Below are 21,740 nucleotides of genomic sequence, written 5' to 3' on the forward strand. Positions count from 1 at the left end.
TCCTTAACTTAGTCTTATTCGAAGTAGTTTTTATGCGTATTTTACATTTTTCAATTCCCTAGGGATGGGGGCAACTGCATCTCCCTATCCCCATGATGACGCCTATGACATCATACCGCATATCTAATTAGTGTCTTAGCAACCTAAGACTGAGTTAAATAAACAATACAGACTAATCGTCATTTAAATTAACTGATTCGAAAAAAAAATTACTTTATAAGAAACATCCTGTATTCATGTAATATAAGCAGAGATCCCATGGACCGCCTCAAGGCGTATCGTATTGCGTGATGCGATAACGTCACGGCTGAATCACTGACACTGCTTTGATGAGGGAACATACACGACTCGGTTATTGTCAATCATAAAACTCACAGCATGTTATAACATATCATTAGTGTGCCAGATGTTTTATTACTTTAAGGAAGACTAAAATTAAGAAAAATGCGTTGGAAAGGTTAAGATTACTACGGCATAGACGAATAAAGACCACTAACTTTTACTTAAAAATTTAACACCCTTTGTTACTTTCACTTTAAAATTTAAAACACCCTTTGTTACTTTCACATTTGTATTGTTTCCAAGGATTAATGAAATAACTGCTATCAACCACAAACGATAGATTACGAGGACATCAATAGAATACATTCATTGAGCACAACGATGTTGAAATTTCTTCGAAGTGTTTGTTCAAAGTGAATTTTATCACTCTTTTATGATCATCGTGAGCGCGATGACGTTCGCTATCGGATTTAACATTGGCATTAGCGATTTTACATCAACGTTTATTGTTTCGTCTCAATTATCGTCACTTAAGCGCGTTAAAATAAAGTTTGCTTCAATATTTATTGGAAAAATACACGAGAGTCTTTGAACTCTTAAAAAAACATGCGTGTTTCTCTGATACGTAAAATTTCCTTAAAAATTCTACAAAATTAAAGTTCTTTTAGCATGTTTATACAAACTGTGCGGAAATAAAAAATATAATTATTAGCCTACGTGCTCTTCCAGACTATATCCTATATATATGCCAAATTTCGTCAAGATCCGTTCAGCCGTTCTGGAGATATTTTCAAACAAACATCCATCCATCCATTTAAACATTCGCATTTATAATATTAGTAGATTACCAAACTACTTACTAAATATTTCTTGTAACCAAACAATGATAGCTGTATCTAACTTTCATTACGAAACATGTTCCAAAACCTACACAATTTCAAACTCCGTATTTAAACTTGTAACCAACAAGATATCCAATTCATTTTCAGCTAAAACGTCGTGTTAGCTAAATAAGGTTAATAAATAAGCCGAGACCTGACAGAGATCGTATCACCAAGTCTGCGGACGAGGCTTCGACACGATAGATAACGTCACTGCTGCCACTTCATGTTACTTCGCTAAGGGCCTTTGTTAAGTTATATCACTTATCAACCTTATTAATGTTCATAACTTCACTAGTTGCCGCCCACGATTCCGTCCGCGATGAAAAAAAAAACTTAATTAGTTGCCTAGTTCAGTGGGATCCGTTGAGACGTTCTGGAGATACCTTCAAATAAACATTCATCCATCTAAACATTCGCATTTATAACATTAGTATGATTACATAGGTGTTAGCTAGGAGGCTTTGTAATAACTAGGAGCAGTTATCATCATCATTTGAGGCGTAGCCAAGGGTGGACACCGGCCTGGTCAAGTAAATTTCTCCACGCCGGTGTACTTTCTTCTTTTTGCGTCTAGCTCTTAATAACATCCAGAAATGTTTGACTTGGAGCTCGACGTCATATAGCCATCTTAGCTGGGTATGAGGTGTACTTCTAAGAAATCTTACTAATATTATAACTGCAATTGTTCGGATGGATGGATGGATGTTATTAGATATCTCCAGAACCTCTTCATGTCTCGCTGGCATAAACATAGAAATTAGTCTAGTCATAGTCACATGGACACTAATCAAGTTATTTTTTTAATTCCGCGGCTACTAATTTAATTTATTATACATTTGGTTTAAATAAATGAAAACGAAAACCCAGCGAATGCTACCTACATATATGTGACGCACGTCATATATAAAAATTCCCTTGTGATAAAATAAATTAAAAACACGTAGAATTCACCTCTTCAGTCGTGTTGTCTAACCTAACCTAACGCAAATGAGACTTTTAATTAATTAGATAATTTGGAGTAATTAGGGTAATTACATTGTAAAATATTCAAGTCCATAAGCGCTACATGTTATGTAAAAAATATTTCGTGTCTAATACATACAGAGATATAAATAAACAGTTTTACATAGTTACTATTAATCTTACTTTTACTAATATAATAAATGCAAATATTTGGATGTATGTTTGTTTGAAAGTATCAACAGAACATCTGCGAGGATATCGCTGAAATTTGGCATAGACGTTGAACATCTGAAAGAACACATAGGCTAATAATTGTCATTGATTATTCGCAGGCAGAGTCTCGGGCGACAGCCTAGTAGTATAATATTGGAATTAAAATAACGGTCAACTATATATGGTTAGTATTTATAGATTATACATGGTATGGAATGATAATTCTTCCATTTGATTGTAGGTCGACGTCCGGTAACGCGATGAATGTTTAATGAAATAACAGTAATTGTTTTAAGCCTACACAATATATCATAAAGTATTTATTAATTGTATTAGAAAAAAAAAACAATTTTGTTACTACTGAATAGATTAAATTGTTGACAAATGATTTTCATAACAAAAAGAACTGTTCAATTTGATGTAAAGATTTTCTTGTGTTAATCAAACTGATTTGATGTCAGTTTTCATCACAAATATTATCACTCTTTCCCTTCATAATTATTACAGTCATATCACGTTTGTCAAGTTTAGTTAGCAATGAATCAGTTTTTGAATGTTTCCATGACTCATGTCAAACTATCGTTATTTTCTGACAGCACTCAAAATAAGCAAGCGCTGGAACGATGTCGTGTTGTCAAATATGTCAGTCATAGTTCCTACCAGCGAGCCAGTCCGCCGCCGGTACATCGTTCCTATCGTGTTTATAATATTTAACGTAAACCTAATTGTACAGTCGACATATCTGTAAACATCAGTGATGTTTCTATTATGCTAACATCTCTATCGATATGTTTATACATCTCATTTAAATCTCCATATACCGAGAATTCAAACATTCATCTCTATTCCTATATCATTCAAGACGAGGACATTTCCTACCCTATTTAAGTACTTTTAGACATTACATTTCGCCAGTACACCGGCACAGTGTCGGATTTTCTTCCTAACAGTACTACAGTACATTTGGTAGTTCTTATGGTAGAAATTTGCTATGCGATATTCATCGTAAGTCGTTCTTTAATAGAATTCAAAGTAACTAAGCACTGACCGTCCGTGGGCGAGGTGTACAACTTCTTGCAGAGCTCCTGCGGCCCGCCGAGCGCGTTGATTTTGGCCAGGCCCTCGGCGCCGCGCGACTCCATCAGCTCGCGCAGCTGGCGCAGGCTGACGCCATACTGCGCCGGCCGGCCTTCCACCGTCGCCATGGCGTCGGGCTCGCGGCCGCCCGCACCACGCCCGACCTCCCTCTAGATCTGAAACAAGGATACATTGCACATTATTACACTGCGAAACACCGCTGTTTAAAGTGTTGGCATTACCGAGGAAGACTTTTAGTGGACGTGATACTTTTTCTTTCAAACAGAGAAGTTATCCAGTCCCCAACTATGTTGAAAATAATTCCAGAATAGTAGATTCAATTTTGCTAAAAATATAACAGCACCAAGACAAATATACTTTGCATGTTTTAAAACACTCAAGCTAGAAATAGTAAAGTTGCTAAGTGCACTATGCTGTAGTGACGTCACATAATTAAGTAACTTCGAACACCTCCATGAAAGGTGTGAAAATTGGATCTTCCCACGCGACGCTAACGTCATTCGAAACGTTCAAAGGCTACATCTCAGCTATCCTTTCCATCTAAAAATAAATACGCCTACATACGCGAATGCAACGAATCTAATAAAGATGACATTTGACGTTATTAACACGATTGTAATAAATAAAAAAAAACTCTTAAAAGCGAATAAACACCTAAATTACAGCATCATTCAACGTCATCGTGTTAACACATTCAGTGCCACCAATTCGCTTGACAAATTCACTTTTATAAGGTGGAATACTAGTAGCAGGTAATGTGTTAAGGGAGTTGGTATACGATACAAAAATATACAATTTAATAAACATAAAGTAACAAACAAACGAGACAATAAGAAGCGAATATAAATGCTGCTATATTAGACTTTAGGGCTCATCTGGGTGGAGGGAAGGGGGTCGTTGGGGCTAGGGGATGAGGGAGAAGAGGGTACACCTGCGAAGGATGTAAGTGGTGTTTATGAGGCCATAAAGTCATTTCTCGCTCCACTGCACTGTCATGCATAATTTAGAAGGCGACTGAGGGTTAATAAAACGAGTAATTTCATGAGCTTGTTTATATTATGAACTGATGTACTTTTAATGCTAACTGAAGAGTATTGTTTAACGGAATGACGTCATAAGGAAATGTTCCGTTTCCTTATTACATTATTGAGTCCTTTATGAAGCATTTGATCTTTTTATGTTTATGTTTCTATAATTAAATTGTCTGAATTACGAAGTTTTAATACATTTTAATCCTATTATTTAATTGTAAAAAAATTAATAGATTCATAAATCTTACTAATATTGTAAATGCGAATGTTTGGATGGATTCATGGATGTTTGTATGAAGGTATCTCCAGAACGGCTGCATGGATCTCGCTGAAATTTGGCATAGATGTAGAACATAGTCTGGAAGAACACGTAGGCTACCAATTCAGTTTTTTTTTTCGTTCCAAGCGTTCGGAGTAAACGTCAATAAAGTTTTATAAAAGAATTTAAGTGGATATAAATTTGATACCACCTACTCAAATGTTACCTTTACCACGTAAGATATCGCCATGTCCTTTTTGGAACATGATTTACCAAACAAAGAATATCACTGTGTCTCTTATACGATCATACCATATTTGGCATCGAAACGTTTAATATAGTCAACCAAATAAAATAAAAACAATATTTTCATTTACTTCAATCCATTCATTTCATTCATTTGAAGTTACAAAAATGTTAATTACAATACTTATCGCGTTAGTAACACGTTTCACAGAATTTCGAATACGTCACAAGGAAATATCGAAGTTCAAAAGTAGGTCGAGACTGTTAGCACAACAATCGAAGAAAACGCGTTTATCGTTCAACGGCTACACAGGGTGTTTTAAAAGGTTTATCTACGTCACCGGGTGACTGTACAGGATGTACGGAAATGTTTAAGTAGCGTATACAGCGAACACAACAGAGCGAGCGAGGCCTTTTATGAAGAAAGTGAGAATATGTCGAGCGGAAATTGCGCTGGAAAAGCGCGGAGGCGTGCTCTTGAAGTAATTAATTAAACAAAACAACACATTCATGATACAGATTAAAATTTCGTGATACAACAAAAATACCTTGTAAATTAATGAATAAACCAAAAAAAGAGCATCCAAGAAGTTAGGACAATAGGATTTTTTGAGATTTCTTTGCCATATCTAGTAGTATCATAATATCTATGGTAACATCAGTAGTACACATATTTATCGAGTTATTTAGTACAGTTTTAAAGAGGTGACTGCAAACTGCAGTCCGTGTACAGCGACCGTTACCTACTCATCGCACAACGGCAACTGCTTAAAGAGGTACGGGTACAGTGGCCTTATTACATTACTTTTTATGAACTTTTGTAAGCTATCATACAAGTAGCTATAATTAGGTTTATATCTACTTTGTCTCAACCACTAAGTGTAAACCAAGTTGTTTACGTAAGATTTTATCCGAAAATACACAAAGCCGATAAAGCACAACAGAGATCTTGAGTAAGTGTTTGTTATTAGCCCTAACCTAAGTGCCACAGGGGTTACTCGAGTGTGGGTGCCACCCACAGGGTGGCTTGGCATCCGGGTTGAGTGCCATTGAACGGCCAGCAATTAGGTCGAGCGAGTGCCCATCTTTGTTGGGTTCTGTACGCCCCATATCTGATGGAATCTTAGACTTTTAACCAATTTATACCAGAGTCTATATCTTCAAAGTTAATTTAATTATAAATGAACTAGTGTTAAAATTAATTGAATGTTTCTATTAACATTTATTCAAAATTCCAATTCAAACAAATCAATTTTTTGTTCCAGTTCGATAAAAAATTATTTGGTAAGAAAGACAAATGGAGAATTAAAAATGGTTAAAAATAACAAAATATCGTGGATAATAGAAAACATTCACGATACGAAAGCGACTGTAGTGACTTACAAACAGAGAAAGTTGAACGGTATCGTGCTTAGGACCTGAATAGACAAAGCTAGGACCTGAGTAGGCAAACCTAACGGATAAATTAGTGACAATGTAGGAATTTTTGATACACAATTACTTAAACAACAACAAGCCAATACAATGTTATATATATAATATTTTTTTGGTATTTTGGTTCATATACCTTACTATGTATGAGACATTGTTCTAAGACAAATAGAAGTTAAAAAAATGTCCGATCGTATATTAAATATGTCAATCATTTAACTAGAACAAAGCCTGATACAAAATTTTGATTAAATATATTCGTAATAGGCCGCTGTGAAGGGTATTAGTCAACGTCAAGTCGAATTGCACGAGCAATAAATTCAAGATTAAAAATTAGCAAGGCGAGGACGAAACATTTCATTCAAGAGAATGGAATAAGGAATATGCAAGGATTAAGGAATAATATAGTTACAAAATAAAATATTTAAAAAAAAACGAATAATTCACTAAAATATGTTATTAAAAGGAGTCCCCTTAAGGCAAGGTCCCGAAGATACTGGAAGCGTTCCCCCTCTGGACAGCTAAACTAATTCTTACAAATAATTCTAATTTGTTACAAAAACGAATAGACAATATCAGGGATTAACATCGGTGGCTCAAGGGCTAAGCAACAACAAGTCAGGTGACTTGTAATCTGCAGATCCTGGGTTCGAATACCACCATGTATCAATGTGTTTTTCGATCTACATATGTACATTTATCCGAAGTTCTTACGGTGAAGGAAAACATCGTGACGCAACCTGCACATATCTGAGAAGAAATTCAAAGATATGTGTGAAGTCAACCCGGACTGGGCCAGCGTGGTTGACTATGGCCTAGTCACCTAATTTACTATAGGCTCTTAGCCCCTTTGTTGGGATGTATAGTGAGCTGATAATGACATGATATAATATAATAATTTTAGAAGAAATTAAACTTATAATTAACTCATATAAAGACATTTTCATACTTAAATAAGGTAATACCTAATTTTTTAAAAATGGAATTAAAGAAGGCTAAGAATTCATACGTAAAAGCTTCGTAACATTGGATTCTTACTCAGGAATTTACGTTTGGTTGTTTGTACGAAAAAAGATATGGATAACAGATACAAATGATTTACGCATACTTTAACAGCGTGGGCGTGGGCGTGGGCACTTTATTTAATAGGAATATAATGAAAATATACGCAATAGTCTATGAAAAATAAAAAGATGAATACTTTAAATCAATGAATTATTCCGTGATAATTTATCAAATATACAAAAAGTTAAAGATAACAATGTAAACCAGCCCTATACTATTACGCCATATTCAAATGATAAAATTAGGCGGGAATAAAAACACATCGATCTTTGTCCACCTTACTAATATTATAAATGCGAATATTTAGATGGATGGATGTGTGAAGGTATCTCCAGAACGGCTGAACGGATCTCGATAAAATCTAATTGTTATTTTTTTTCCACGCGGACGGTGTCGCGAGCGTCATCTAGTATATTATAAAAATACAGAAGTTTATACAGAAGGTCAAAACTAGAATTCGGAATTATTCGTTCAATAAATCTTAAGTACATATACGTCCGCATCGCGTGCCTTCAGCGGTTCAATCTCGCCACACCTTGCTTTCAGTTACACTAAAAAGGTTATTTTCCAATTAATAAACACCCTTTGCATGAAACAGTACTTTTAAAATATAATCCCTCGAGTAGTTATCAATAAAAAGGTCATACCATCATTCTTGTAAAAATAAACGTAAAATAACTTTGACACAAAAAAAGACGCAACAGTATATTCCGGAAGAGCATTTCTTCACCCCCCTTACAATCTTCATTTAGTTAAGTTGGCATCACTCGAGTTCATTTAGGGCAACCATACACGGACTACTTTCAAGCAGTAGCAGAAATTGCAAACTGTAGACCGTGAACTGCGCGATAAGCGATTTCCCAACACGGAACTAAAGCTACCCATTGCTTGGAAGAGTCGGTGTATGGCATACCTTACTTGTCTATAGATGAAAGCCAACATTCAAGCCGAGTGAAGTTGTTCTCGCTGCCTTCGTTTTAATGAAACATTTAAATAGACTCTTGACGTTCTGTGTTAATTAGGAAAACAAATAATGCGATAAGGAAATAAGCAATGTTCATTTTAATTGGGAAAAGCAGCTCGTTCGTGTTGCTATGTCAGTATTTATAACATTAAGAAGAAGACATATTTAATGTCATTAGGTTGATAGTTAAAATACCAATACAGCAAATGGTTGAAATCGGGATAAAGATAACATCTGAATATTGACGTGAGATTTCACTGCCATATCGTTTGCTAATTTTCGGGATGATATGTCGTATAAGTACAGCAGTGGAAACCCACAGTTGTATGTAACTGTTAGAACTAGACATGTTGGCTTCAAGAATTATAAGGTCCGTTGTACACAAAATGATATAAATTGTCGAAACCAGGCGATTTAGATTTGCGCAAATGTAAGAGACGTTCTTACATGTCTTCGACATTTCTATCTGTTCGTCAAGATCGTCGCGAGAAAAGTTACTGCGCTTTTCAAGATGGGGGAGCAAATGACATGTAAGTCGCTATGCCTGTACTAATCGAATGAAAAACTCATGTCGACGATTCAACGTTGCATGACGATACTCGGAACACAACTATGCAGTACTTTCAAAGATTTACATTGCCTTGTGTACGAAGAACCTAAAGCCTGCAAGTTGTAACTAGTAACAAACTGGCAGCGTTAAGCAAATAACTTGAAGTTAGAAGTCAACCGTTTCCGGAAGACTGTCGAATACTAACGAGCGAGATATATTGCTCCGACAATCTTGTTAAAACTTTGACTTCTTGGCAATGGTGGAAACGGGTTCACGAGTATTATCACATCGAACTGAGATTTATTAGTTATGCCAAGAATATTTTAAATTGGAATATAAAATTTAACTAAAGAGATTATCACATTCGTTATCTTTAAAGTCAAATTTTAATAAAATTGTTTAACAAGAATAACTCCACCTAGTTACTAATTTAGATAGTACACATAATATTGTCGCACTCACAGTCGTTAAATGGTCGCTTAGGGCGCCATTTAATATAGATTAAGTTAGATTAGTGTTAAGTTAGAAGATCGGTTAGATAGTTCATGAGTCAATTAGAGACAAGCAGACCCTTATCACTTAATAATAGTATTTTAAAGCATGAGTCACCTCTAACTTAGGATAGGCTCCGAGTTCTTCGGTGGGGACGTGTAGTGAGCAACTGATGATGATGATGACTAACGCCTAAAGGTCAATGACCAGTATTTGATATTTTTAAACTGATAGATGAATGTTGATTGATGATTATCCCGATACTAAAATTGTTACTAACTTTAAAATAACTCAGAGTCTAGTAGTAGTTTACATAGTTTATTTTACTACAAACACAAATGGCGAGGAAAATGTTTAGATGCAATGAAAATGTAACAAAATGAGCAAATATTATTGAAGGCGTTAGTTCCTAGATATTCAAGGTTAACAATAATTTACTGAACTGGCAACATCTAGTTCAGACTTGAAGCTATGGTATCCAGTGACAATAAACAAACTAAATTAGTAGTCTATGTGTTCTTTCAGTCTGTGTTTACTATGTATGCCAAATTTTAACGAGATAAATGCAGAAGTTCTGGAGATACCTTCAAACAAACATTCATCTGTCCATCCATCCATCCAAACATTCGCATTTATAATATTAGTGAGATAATATATTGGTAGACACCAGCAACAACATATGGACACGAATGCTCGCAAGGTGCAATACCACGACCACACAGAAGACATACGTGAAGGCTTCTGCCTTTTGTCATGAAATGTAGCCGTTGTTTATATTGTTTAAATATAGAGGCAACAATTATGAAAAAAAATGATCAAATACAGGACACACTTAATGGTTACTAAGGGTAGTCTTTAGTATAGTAAATTTAGTATAAGTACGGATCTTTAACATAAACATTTTATAATTTAAAAATACTTAAAGAAGGTTGCAGAATCAAATCCAAGTCCGGACTTACTGGAACTTCAAAATAAAGAATACCTGTCTTGCAAGCAAGTAAAAGGAATTTTAAAATAAGTTTCTTCCAACTAAAGGTATGTTGAGGAAATAACTCAGTAAAAATAGTTTCCATTTAAAAAATCACTGTTTTTTTTATACGGGTGATAAGTCGTCTAGTAGCTTTCTATTTATGCAATTGTTTTTAAAATAAGGCCAATAACTAATGTAAAGATTTTTTAGCAATCATAGCATAGTAATTGTTGCTAATTATATTTTCATTTTAAAATTACTAGCGTTACAAATTAATAACTCTACAAATATGGCGAAACTTAACTATTAATAAGCAATTCGTCCGCGATGTTAACGCAATCATAAACCTCTTGAAATTCATCGCTTGTAGCCAATACATTATTTATTCCACACGGAATACGTTTTGAAACCTAACACGTGGTTTCATCAATATTCTATATGCATTAAATACCGAAACTCATAAGTAATACAGGCATCTCGCTCACACTTGTGGTACATAATTCACGAGTGACTATGATAGCTACATATATTAAGTTTACAGCATTGAACTTTTGGTTGTCTCACTGCCACACATTACTTAAATGGTCACTAAGGAGGCCTCTAATTGTAAATTTAACGATAAAATACTTACTACCTAACTATTAAAGAACTTCGTCGCATTAAAATATGTAATGTTAGGATTCTTTAGTATACGACGATTAGATCGCGTTGTTGTCTAAGTCGACATATTTGTTTTTGGGTGCGGTGCTACATACGTAACTTACGTTTTTATTATCTGTCAAGTCAATATTATTTACCCATTCGTTGTACTAGTAAGCTTAAATACTGCGTACACCTTTTTATAGCAAAAGGTAAAAACGCAAGCGGCCACTTAAATTCGCCAAAATAGCAAAGTGATCGTTGCCTATCTGCATTGGCGTCTATCAACAGCGGAGATGACACACAGAACCTCTTTCTGATGAAATATTTTCTTTTCCTATGTGTGACCTCCTCTAACAAATTCTCCTCCATTTCCCAGACCTTCGTTATGAGAAAAGGGTCATCAGACGAGAAGCGGAATTACTCTCACTTAACGCCTGTCTGTCGATGTTTAAGACTGATTTTGAAAAAACACAAAAATACGAAGCAGTTCGTAGCTTAACAGATGAATAACTCGTGAAATAGTAAGACATAAAACTCTGATAAACATCTCAATTTGACCCAAAAAGAAAATAGTATGAAACGTATCTTCGCATAACAACATAGAGGATGAAACTTGGAAATTGGTTTTCCAACAAGAAAACTGCCAAAGACTAAGACTATGATAGGATCTAAACAAACTTCAAAGTCGGTTAACTAACGTTACGATAAATGGGAGATTACCCGATGTTTTCTTACACCATTTTCTATATTTCGAAGTAACATAACCGGATTTTCAATCTATATTCTGGAAGAAAGAAACGTAAGTATACAGAAAAGAAGTAAGTAGTACGCCCACATAAGTGGAAAAAGGATGAATAGATGATTGAAAATTAGACAGCTTTAAGTAAAAAAATTCGCTGTAGTTAAGATGAAATGATTAGATGCAACTCATAATGGTTACGAAATGACAACAAGTAAGTAAAAATCGTGCAGTAAAGGTGTGTTAATACATTAACTAAGGTAATTAAAATAATTTGTAAACCGGTTAAATAGTTGCTAAAGTAGTGCAGAGGTGCGCCTTAGTATCTCAATTATTTGACCTTGAATCAAGTAGAATTACAAGTGAATTTAAAACGAACATTTTTGATTTAAATCTAAAGGCTTTTTAAGTAGATATTAAAACTGACATTATTGACAGAGAGACGGGAAAGACCGTACAAGTGAAGCACAAAAATAAACTGATTAAATATGCAGTCGAACCTGGATACCCGAGCAACCTTAAGTGAAAGTCGTTGTCCGTTCCCGATGGACGACCGCCATAATCGAGAAACTCGGTTCCTTGGACTTTCAATTATCCACGGTTCGACTGTATACAGTTTAACTAAAATACGTTACAAAATCCTTTCATAACTTTCTTAACACTGTATGTGTGTTGATGTAAATTAGAGTCATCAATTTCGGTTAGAAACTTAGTTCAATTTACTTTGATTGACTAGATATAAGTACCAGGATAGCAGTATTCGAAAGGAGGTCGATCGTACAATCAAAACACGAGGCGCCCGGCCAACATGGCCGCCAATCAGGCTGCGCCGTGACTTGCGGTCTAGATGTGTTAACGGGGAAAAAGGGCTCGACGGGACATGGATTTAGATATCGGTCGATGCAAAGCCCCTATTGGGTCATTTGCGGCGACTAGACGGGTATTTAAATTTAAGCTTGCTCTTCAGAATAACGAAGGGGACATGAAGCTTTCATTCCAAACATTTGCGGTTAGGTTAATTACGTATAGTTAAAAACAAAAATATTTTGACATAACGAATTCATCGTTCCATATTTTTGGCTGTTGCTTTATTTTTATTGCCTAACCTACGTAAAATTTTATTTCGCAATAAATTACATTCGAGTTATTAATCGCTTCGATAATTTAAATAATCGATTCCATTAAAAACAGCTGGCCACTTACAACGCTATAAAATTATTTCGCGGCCGAAAAAAAAAAGAAAATCGGCTCTCCCGAATCCATCAGTGTAACCGGGGTTCATTAAAAGTTGCTTGGGCACACATTTCGAGATCGGGCAACGTAAACTTTCCCTCGACCATAGCTGGGAATAGGTTAATTATCCTAGGCTGCGAACAAAAATGGCCGTGTTTTAATTATGGGTCGGTTTAATTGCGTTAAGTGGGGGTAATGCTCGATGTTTTGACGTAAATCGCACCCCCCAAATGTGTTTTATTATACCGATAAGATCATCGGGATGAACAGTTGTGAAGTTAATAGGTATGTAAAGTATACAGTTTATTAAAAAAAATACACAAACAAGGCGATTAAATTTAAACGGAATTTAGTCAAAACAATCGGGCATTATACCCAGTTTATATAATTCCAGTCCAGCGATCATATCTAGCGTTGAACCAGATTAACGTAAACTGAGAATAAAGTTGGGATATCATACCCTTAATTTTACTACTTATTTTTGTTTGAAACCATTTTCAATTCAAATATGACTAATAGATATTTTCAAAAGGTCAATATTTCATGTCCAAAAGCGATACTTCTCTTTACATTACTAATCCTATCATGTTAAGTCACGGACCTATTTGATATGCACATAAATTATAATCAAAGAAATTGTATAGGTGAACGAAATAACATGGGTCGATAAAACTTCGTTCATACATCAACATAGACGATGAGCCCTGACATGTAGCCTACCTCACGTTCTTTGGAGCTTGCAGATAGTAAAATAGTTTTTATTGATAAGATATAAGGATGGAAATCGCTTGAATCAATCCAATGGCAATATTTAAATCACGCAAATAGTGACGTCATTATTAAGTTAATGGTATTGCAGTAGTAAACAAGGTTCAATATAAATAGTTTTCATTTGATAGTAAATCATATAACATAGTTTGATTAGTTAGTAAGCGTCAATAGCCTAATGGTTAAGGATACGGATTTCTGATCACGAGGTCGGGGGTTCGAATCCCGACATTCAACTATTGTCGTGAACCATATCCTAGCACAAGCCTAGAGCTTAGTTGGAATGGTAAAAGAAATATTAGTAAATTTACAAAAAAAATCTTCTAATATTAAAAAAAAAAACATTTCCTATACAATAAAGTGTTGAGTACTTTGTATGGAACATATGAAACTGTCACAGAGGTAGAATCCAGAGCAGATATCGCGCAGAAATAAGCCGGGCTTCAGGCAAATAGATTTTACGTAATACATTGCGGGACTACAACGTTGCGAAGTAGGTCAGTAACAAAGCCGGCGGGATGGGTCGCAGCTTCATTATGCGCCACTGGTACATAACACTACAACACTGATTGAATTACTTTTGATATGGTCATGTAAAGGTTCACCAAGGAATCCCAATGACTTTCAGTATCTTCATCTTAGTACCTATTTCCACTAGCGGTTAGTCGCACAATTTAGGCAGCGTGCGCGTGTCATCTCACTAACTTTCTAATATGATAAATACGAATGTTTTGATAGATGGATGTTTGTAAAAAGATATTTTCAGAATGTCTCATGACATATATGTAGAACATAGTCTGGAAGAACATATAGGCTACTAATTAGTTTTTTTTTTATTTCACGCGGACGAAGTCGTGGACGGCTAGTATATCATATAGCAGCGGCGCTTGCGCCAGAAGAAATAACAAACAGAGGACAGGAGACAAGGAAACTGGATATTTTCCTTCTACTTTTCTACGAAAATGATAACAAGACCACTGCAACGTTTGCTTTGTTTCCTTCATTATTTTATATTACGTATTGTATAATATTACTACATATGCCTTAAGACAAATGGACGATCACATCATGCAGACTAACCAACAATCAACAGAATTAGTATAGCTTTGATTAGACAAATGTCAAATTAGACAAATAAAATAAGCAAGATATCTTAACCCATTAGTGCATAAAGTTTATTAACGCCTTTTTCATTATGATCACTGTAATATATTTTCATTTCGAGTGTATTTGACCATTAAATTGTATAAAATATTTAATCAATATGAAAATTTAGATTTTATAGCCCGTCCGATAAATCGGACGTTATGCTTCCCGGAATGTCATACCAACAGTATTACCACTTCAAATATATATTACACTACTGTTTAAAAAAATAAACGGTTAGTAAAACATATATAACTCCTAAAATAACAATTTTATTGGCGTCCGATTTATCGAACGTTATGCACTAATGGGTTAAGAGAGCTCTATAGTACGGATGTTTTAATCGTCATAGTAATTATTGTGATAAATCGACATAGATATGAGAAGTTTTTGTTTTTAATTTGAAGGTCAACAACTACACTATTCTTGTAAATAAAAAGATTTTGAATGAAATAACGGCACATGTATTTTACAAAACGCACTCAAGCATTTCGAAGGCCTCCTATAGAGATGTAGAATGAATAAATTTTCCAGGTTTTATTGCGTGAAGCTTTTCAAATTCAAGTACCAACGATATACAAATACATAGATGTATGTAAATACGTAAGTTTTTTCAACGTGAAAAGCTTTCGTCACTTACTGGCTTTTGTTACATTTACTATGGGTGTCTTACTTCACTATATCCATACAAAAAATAAATAACTAATAGTATCGAAAAGAAGACTTAGCTACGTAAAAGATCCAAAGCTTATGGAAAATTCTCGTGTCACAATGTTAGTTACCATACTACTCCGAAAAGACATGATGGTGAAGTTCTAAGAATCGGCTATTTTTGAATCCCACACGGCCGAAGTCGCGGGCGACAGCTGGTAGTAAGATATGTTTGAGACAACATTTGACAGCAGTTAACGAAATAATCATCACCCTATAACTCTAACAGTGAAATTCTACTGACGAACTGTAATCAACATATTGCTAACTCTTTTTTTTTCAGATCGATCGAGAGAGATGACAATACGTTTCTATAAAAGTAAATCCACAGTGGAACTATACTGTGGAGCGAATCAAACGCATTAAAGTTCAATCTAATTCGAATTCAAAATGAGACCGCAGCCTGCGCGGCTCTGAGCGGTTGCAGTTTGCGGTTCTCATGTATTGCAACGTGGTATGACCCTCGTACTAATCTTATATACGCTAGTCTGAACTGTATTTGTATATGATTAGAGTTGAAATTACAACAAAGATGCTGTCATGTGTCTCTAATATGATGATGATATGGATTGCACTCTAAGGTATTATAGTATTCAGGCAAAATTAAGAAAATTTCTACAAAGTTTCAAATTATATTTAGAAGATATTCATTTATGTAACAACAAATATATTTACTATGAACATATAACCGTGCGTTTCCATTGCTATTGACAAAAACATTGTGAACTCAATATCATATTTTTAATTATTTCTTCTCATAGTCCTTATTTATTTTATTATATACTTGCTGTCACCCACGATTCCGAATGCGCGAAATATAAAAAACTTAATCATTAGCCTATGTGTTCTTCCAGGCTATGTACATATATGCCAAATTAAAAAAAAAAATCATCCATCCATCTAAACATCCGCATTTATAATATTAGTAAGATGTATAAAAGAGCGCACTTTCTTACTAACCTAATTTAAAGGATTTTCTTTAGTTAACCTTGTAACACGTAATAATTGAAAATCCAAACGTATATTTTAATGCATTTAACTTATATTTAATTATGTTAAACCTGCAAGTAATATATTCAAAGAGCTTAGTATAAATTCTACGTGTTGAAAGAACGTTATCTGCATATTAAAATTTCACGTCTATCTCCGTAGCTGTATCATTCTCACGTAGATCATATTTATAAAGAGGGATAAAAGTTTGATAAAGGTTTTTGAGTTGAATAAATTTTTATTCATACTAAAGTACTTAATTATCACGTTACTTTTTATTTAAAACTAGCTGTAGCTAGCCTGTCCGCGCTGAATTAAACGAAACCTTAATCAGTAGCCTGTGTATTCCAGACTTTGTTTTATATCGATGCCAACTTTCATCGAGATCCGTTGACTCGTTCTGGAGGTACATTCAAACAAACTTCTATCCATTGTAACATTCGCATTTATAGTATTAGTAAGATTATAATAATATTTATTTTATACCGTATATAAAAGTAGAGTCATCTTTTATTGCATTTTATTTGCTTTCATTAAGCTTTTAAAATATCTCATTAAAATATTTGCATTTCTCACTGGCTAACTCAGAAATACAGTGGATTATTAAACTTGACTGTAAAAAGTTCTTAAATTTTTTAATCGAGTAATATTAAATCGATTAAACGTCTATCGATGTGTGTTATAAGTTCGCTAAATCGTTTATCGAGTTCCGAGGTCCGCGTTGATTGTGACGTTGCTGGGGAAGATTAATGGGGGACTCGAATCCTAATTGGATACGCTGTACTGTAAACATCACAGGGTAGCTGCAATATTTAATGACTAGTTAAACTGGGGATATTCGGCTTAATAAGCTCTGACGTCTATTTTAGGTAATTTGTACAAACAGAGTACACTGATGGCCTAATTTTAGTCCTTTTCCCGGGGGGATGGGGATTTCGAGGAGGGAACGAACACATAGTAAAGGGAAATATTCTCTTTCTGTGTGTGTACCCCTCCATCGATTAAAAGGTAAGCAACGCCCAGCAATTGCAGATGTCTATGCGCAGTGGTTTCTGCGTTATTTAAGCGAATTAGATGATCACTGGCTCGTTTGCCGCTTTATATTAGTAAATTAAGAAAAAATCTGCTAATATTTTATTTTTATATTAAGATAAAAGAAAGTCATGTTAGTTACACTATTTATAACTCAACTGGATGGGCGGGCTACTACTAATTAAGTTTTTTTATATATCCACGCGGACGGAGTTGTGGGCGACAGCTAGTATAACATAAACTAAGTTAACTTAATAATACATTAAAAGCATAGGACAAATGATATAGTGTATTTCAGCAATTCTTTTGATATCCCTTGGGCATAAATGGATTACTGCGCATGGCTTGGGTCAGGGCGAACGTGACGTGCATAGAATAAATCAGAAGTCCTACATTACCTGATGCTAGTTGGCACATCGTTCCGAAAAGTACTAGAGTATCTGACGTGCCAACTCAAATATCTGGTTTCTATACAATATTTGTACCTTATACAATTTCAGTTACTTCAAAATGTACACATTCTGTTAGAACCGAATGCAATATAGAATTTACTTTAACAAGTCTGTACATTTTTAAAGAGTCGCAGCAAGAGCTTTGCGGACGATATTTGACCTGTCATCGCCATTCTGCAATTTTCCTTACGGAGGGTCGCCAAAGTATGCCGTTTCATACATTTCTGTCTATGTATCCTTTCGGTATTCGGAAATGTAATAAAACCATAAAATCTTACTAATATTATAAATGCGAATGTTTAGACGAAAGCTATTATAGTACAATAAATTAGTCTGTTTATAAAGGCAAGGCTTTGCGTAGTTTTTTTTTATAATTGTATAAAATGTAATACATACCACGAGTGCGTGTCGCACCCGTCTTTCCGCCGCAGCGTATGGCTCCCTATTATGCTGCAGGTGGCGACCTGGAAACAAAAAACAATACATTCGTTTCCCAATTACGGTTACAACTTATAAACTAAGCAATCAAGACTGAAGTTTTTAGAGAATAACATTTTTAAGATTCAAGTAAGATGTAAAACGGAGTTGAACTTTCACTTATAATTACTTCGTCTTAGAGTAAAGAGGCTTCAATTTAGTAAACTCTTCAATGTAGAGCTCATTTATGTAAATTACACATTTCTTTAATTAAAAAGTTAAATCAAACATATTAACTATGTAATTTTCGACTTGTATCGGTCAAAACAATTATAGCAGTTCTTAACACGGATACAGGCGAGGTTGAATTCCAACGCAACATTTCCCCGAAAGCTATTTCTGACGTTGGCTTGAATAATGATCTGGTAACGATTAATGAGAAAATAGGGAATGTAAGGGGCAGGCGTGTACTGAGAACGTAAGCTAGTAGCAAACCGTCCACACCAACATTTGTACAGTCACCTGCATTAATATGTAAACACTTTAGAACCCTTAAAGGACTTCGGTTTCAAAAATACGTATGTCCTTATTCGTCATTAGCATGTTTTTATACACATAAAATGGTGACAGATTTTTAATTTGACTTTTAAAGAAAATATGGGTTGCAAAAGTCCTACTCATTCTATGGCAAGATAGTGTAATTTAAAAAAAAACCCCTTGAACTCCAAGTATAGTTTCGTAGAATAATAAAATGAAAGCTACAATATACCATCGAAATTCGTTATTTTGTAGAAATGTATTTTCTTTGAATTCTGATTCGGCATTAACTTTCGTACCATCAATTTCATTGCTTACGTCTTTACAAAGTTTGTGGAAGTTGTATCGACTTATAAAAGCCTCTTTCTATAGAATAATTAATCAAACGCAACAAACTCCGTTGAACTTTTCAACCGAACGCGACACAACGCAAAGAGTAAAGGATAGATAGAAGACATGTCGTAAAGTCTTAACAATAGATATGTCGTGCTAAGTTTCTTTTATAGTTACAAATATAAAATATCATTTTAAGTGTAGGAAGATAAATACATTTAAAAATAAAACTATACTTAAACATATACATTAAAAAATTTATAATTTAAATCAATTTTTCAAAACTTAAACCAACATTTATATCATATTTGGTAACTAATTTATAATTCCAAGTTCCAAGTAAACTAATTTAAGGTCAAAATCAAAATATCAATCGAGATATAAAAAAAAATCTGCTAAACTTAAATATTATAAGATGACAAACGAGCAGACGGTTCTATGAATTCGCCAAAATAGCGAAGCCACTGTTGCCCATAGACATATGCAAGGATTGCTTACATTTAATGAACAAAGAAGGAACACACAGAAAAATGATATTTCCCCTTCACTCACTCCTTCAAGGGTGGGAATAGACTAATATTAGGCCTCTAGCACGCCTAGAAAAAACAGAATAATACTGCATAGAAGCACAATAAACTGGCAAGGTACAAGCAAACTGTACAGTAATGGGTTTACGTTCGCCTAATGCCCTTAATCCGATAGCAACTACAGTTTACATGTTAGATAATAGTCCTCCGAATTTCGACTGGGAACAAAGGTTTACGTATTCTGCCTAACAAAAGTGACCCTTATCTAAATTGCCTAAAGTGACTACATTGTTTTTGTTCAGTAACGTTAGCCTATCTTTTTGTATTTGATAATATAGTGGTCGTTTAGAATTCAAAATTATTATACTTGTTATTTAAACCGTTCAATATTCCTTCTGTATTAAGGACCAAAATGTTTTTGTTCTGTATCACAAATCACACGTAGCTTAGGTTTTAGCTGTTACGAAGTCTTTGGAATATTAATTTAAAACTATTTATCAGAATTTGTTTGAGATACTAAAAAATTAGCAAACTCAACTAAGCCGAGAAGAATTAACATTTTAACCAAATTTAATTAAACAATAACAGCCAAGTAACCAGTTATAAAATCATTAACGTTTTACCACCGTCCTCGGTAGCCTGTCCAAACATCAAACGAACACCGAACGAGGCAATAACTCAATACAGCCGAAATAAAGCACACAAAAGAAGGGGCGAGGCAAGTACAAATAATCAATTAGGGACGACGTCTTTGGTAGAACAAACATTTGCCAACTGCGACAACAGGCCTTGAGATGCTGCGACCATTTTATAAAATCAAAAATAATACCTTATTATTTTACTTCACGTAAAATCATTAATTGGGAACAATGGCCAAGTTATGTAGGAAACATAGCCAATTAATCAGCAATCTTACTTAGTCTACCATACACGTATAACTTCAAGTAGTTAGCGTTTGTAAATCAGCACTTGAATTTCGCCATACACGGACCGTTTTGCAGTCGTCAATAAAAATTCTGCCAACTGACAGTTTAAAGATATCGACTTGATGGAGTCCGTAAATTTCTGGCCATAGGTCTTAATAATATCTAACTTTATAAAGTAACATACATTTGATAGATAAGTTAATACATTACCTTGCAATTAAAGTAATTCTTAACAACATAATATTAGCTCGTCACTACAAATCACATAAAATCTTCTCCATGTCTACAACTTCCTAGATCCACAGATAACATGAGTACTAATATTAGACGTGATTGTTGTATCTTTCTTCAACATAAAGATAAAAAAAAACACTTAATATTTTAAGATATGTAAATGTTTAAAGACTCTGTACATGTTACTTTCATTGTCACAGCAACAATCTGGTAAGTATTTACTAAGTATTACCTTATCAAATGTTATCAGTGAAAATGTTACTACCTACTAACCTACTGCAACTTCGAGACGCCTGCGAATATTCCATATACCAGGCTTAGTGTCGTCGTCCAGTTACATGAACCACACGGTACCAGGTCACTCGACCTCAAACCATCTAACTTAGTGTAGGCTCCGAGCCCCAAAGTTGGGACGTCATGTGAGCTGATAATGATTTTTATAGGGGAAGGGGGCGAACGAGCAACGAATCGCCTAACATTATTTAATCCGACGCCCATGGACATCCACAATGCCAGAGGAACCGCAGATGCGTTGCCGGCCTTTAAGGAAGGTGTACCGCTCTTTTCTTGATATTTAAGTCCTTGAAGAAGAAAGGTAAGCACAG

General features: G+C 34.6%; 1 protein-coding gene across 7 annotated transcripts in view; it reads right to left on the reverse strand.

Annotated features, from left to right (window-relative positions):
- Window positions 1–21,740, reverse strand: part of PMCA (plasma membrane calcium-transporting ATPase 3) — a 133,370-nt gene that overhangs the window by 50,726 nt on the left and 60,904 nt on the right. For all 7 annotated transcript variants that reach the window (XM_013319249.1, XM_013319250.1, XM_013319251.1 and 4 more), the window contains 2 exons: window positions 18,558–18,625; window positions 3,391–3,595 (listed from right to left, as the gene is read on the reverse strand). In XM_013319249.1, coding sequence (XP_013174703.1) covers window positions 3,391–3,547 — 157 coding nt within the window. In that variant the 5' untranslated portion in view covers window positions 3,548–3,595; window positions 18,558–18,625. The remainder of the gene's footprint in view (window positions 1–3,390; window positions 3,596–18,557; window positions 18,626–21,740) is intronic.

Source organism: Papilio xuthus, unplaced genomic scaffold, assembly GCF_000836235.2.
Source record: "Papilio xuthus unplaced genomic scaffold, Pxut_1.1 DF826159.1, whole genome shotgun sequence".
NCBI classification, from domain to species: Eukaryota; Metazoa; Arthropoda; class Insecta; order Lepidoptera; family Papilionidae; genus Papilio; species Papilio xuthus.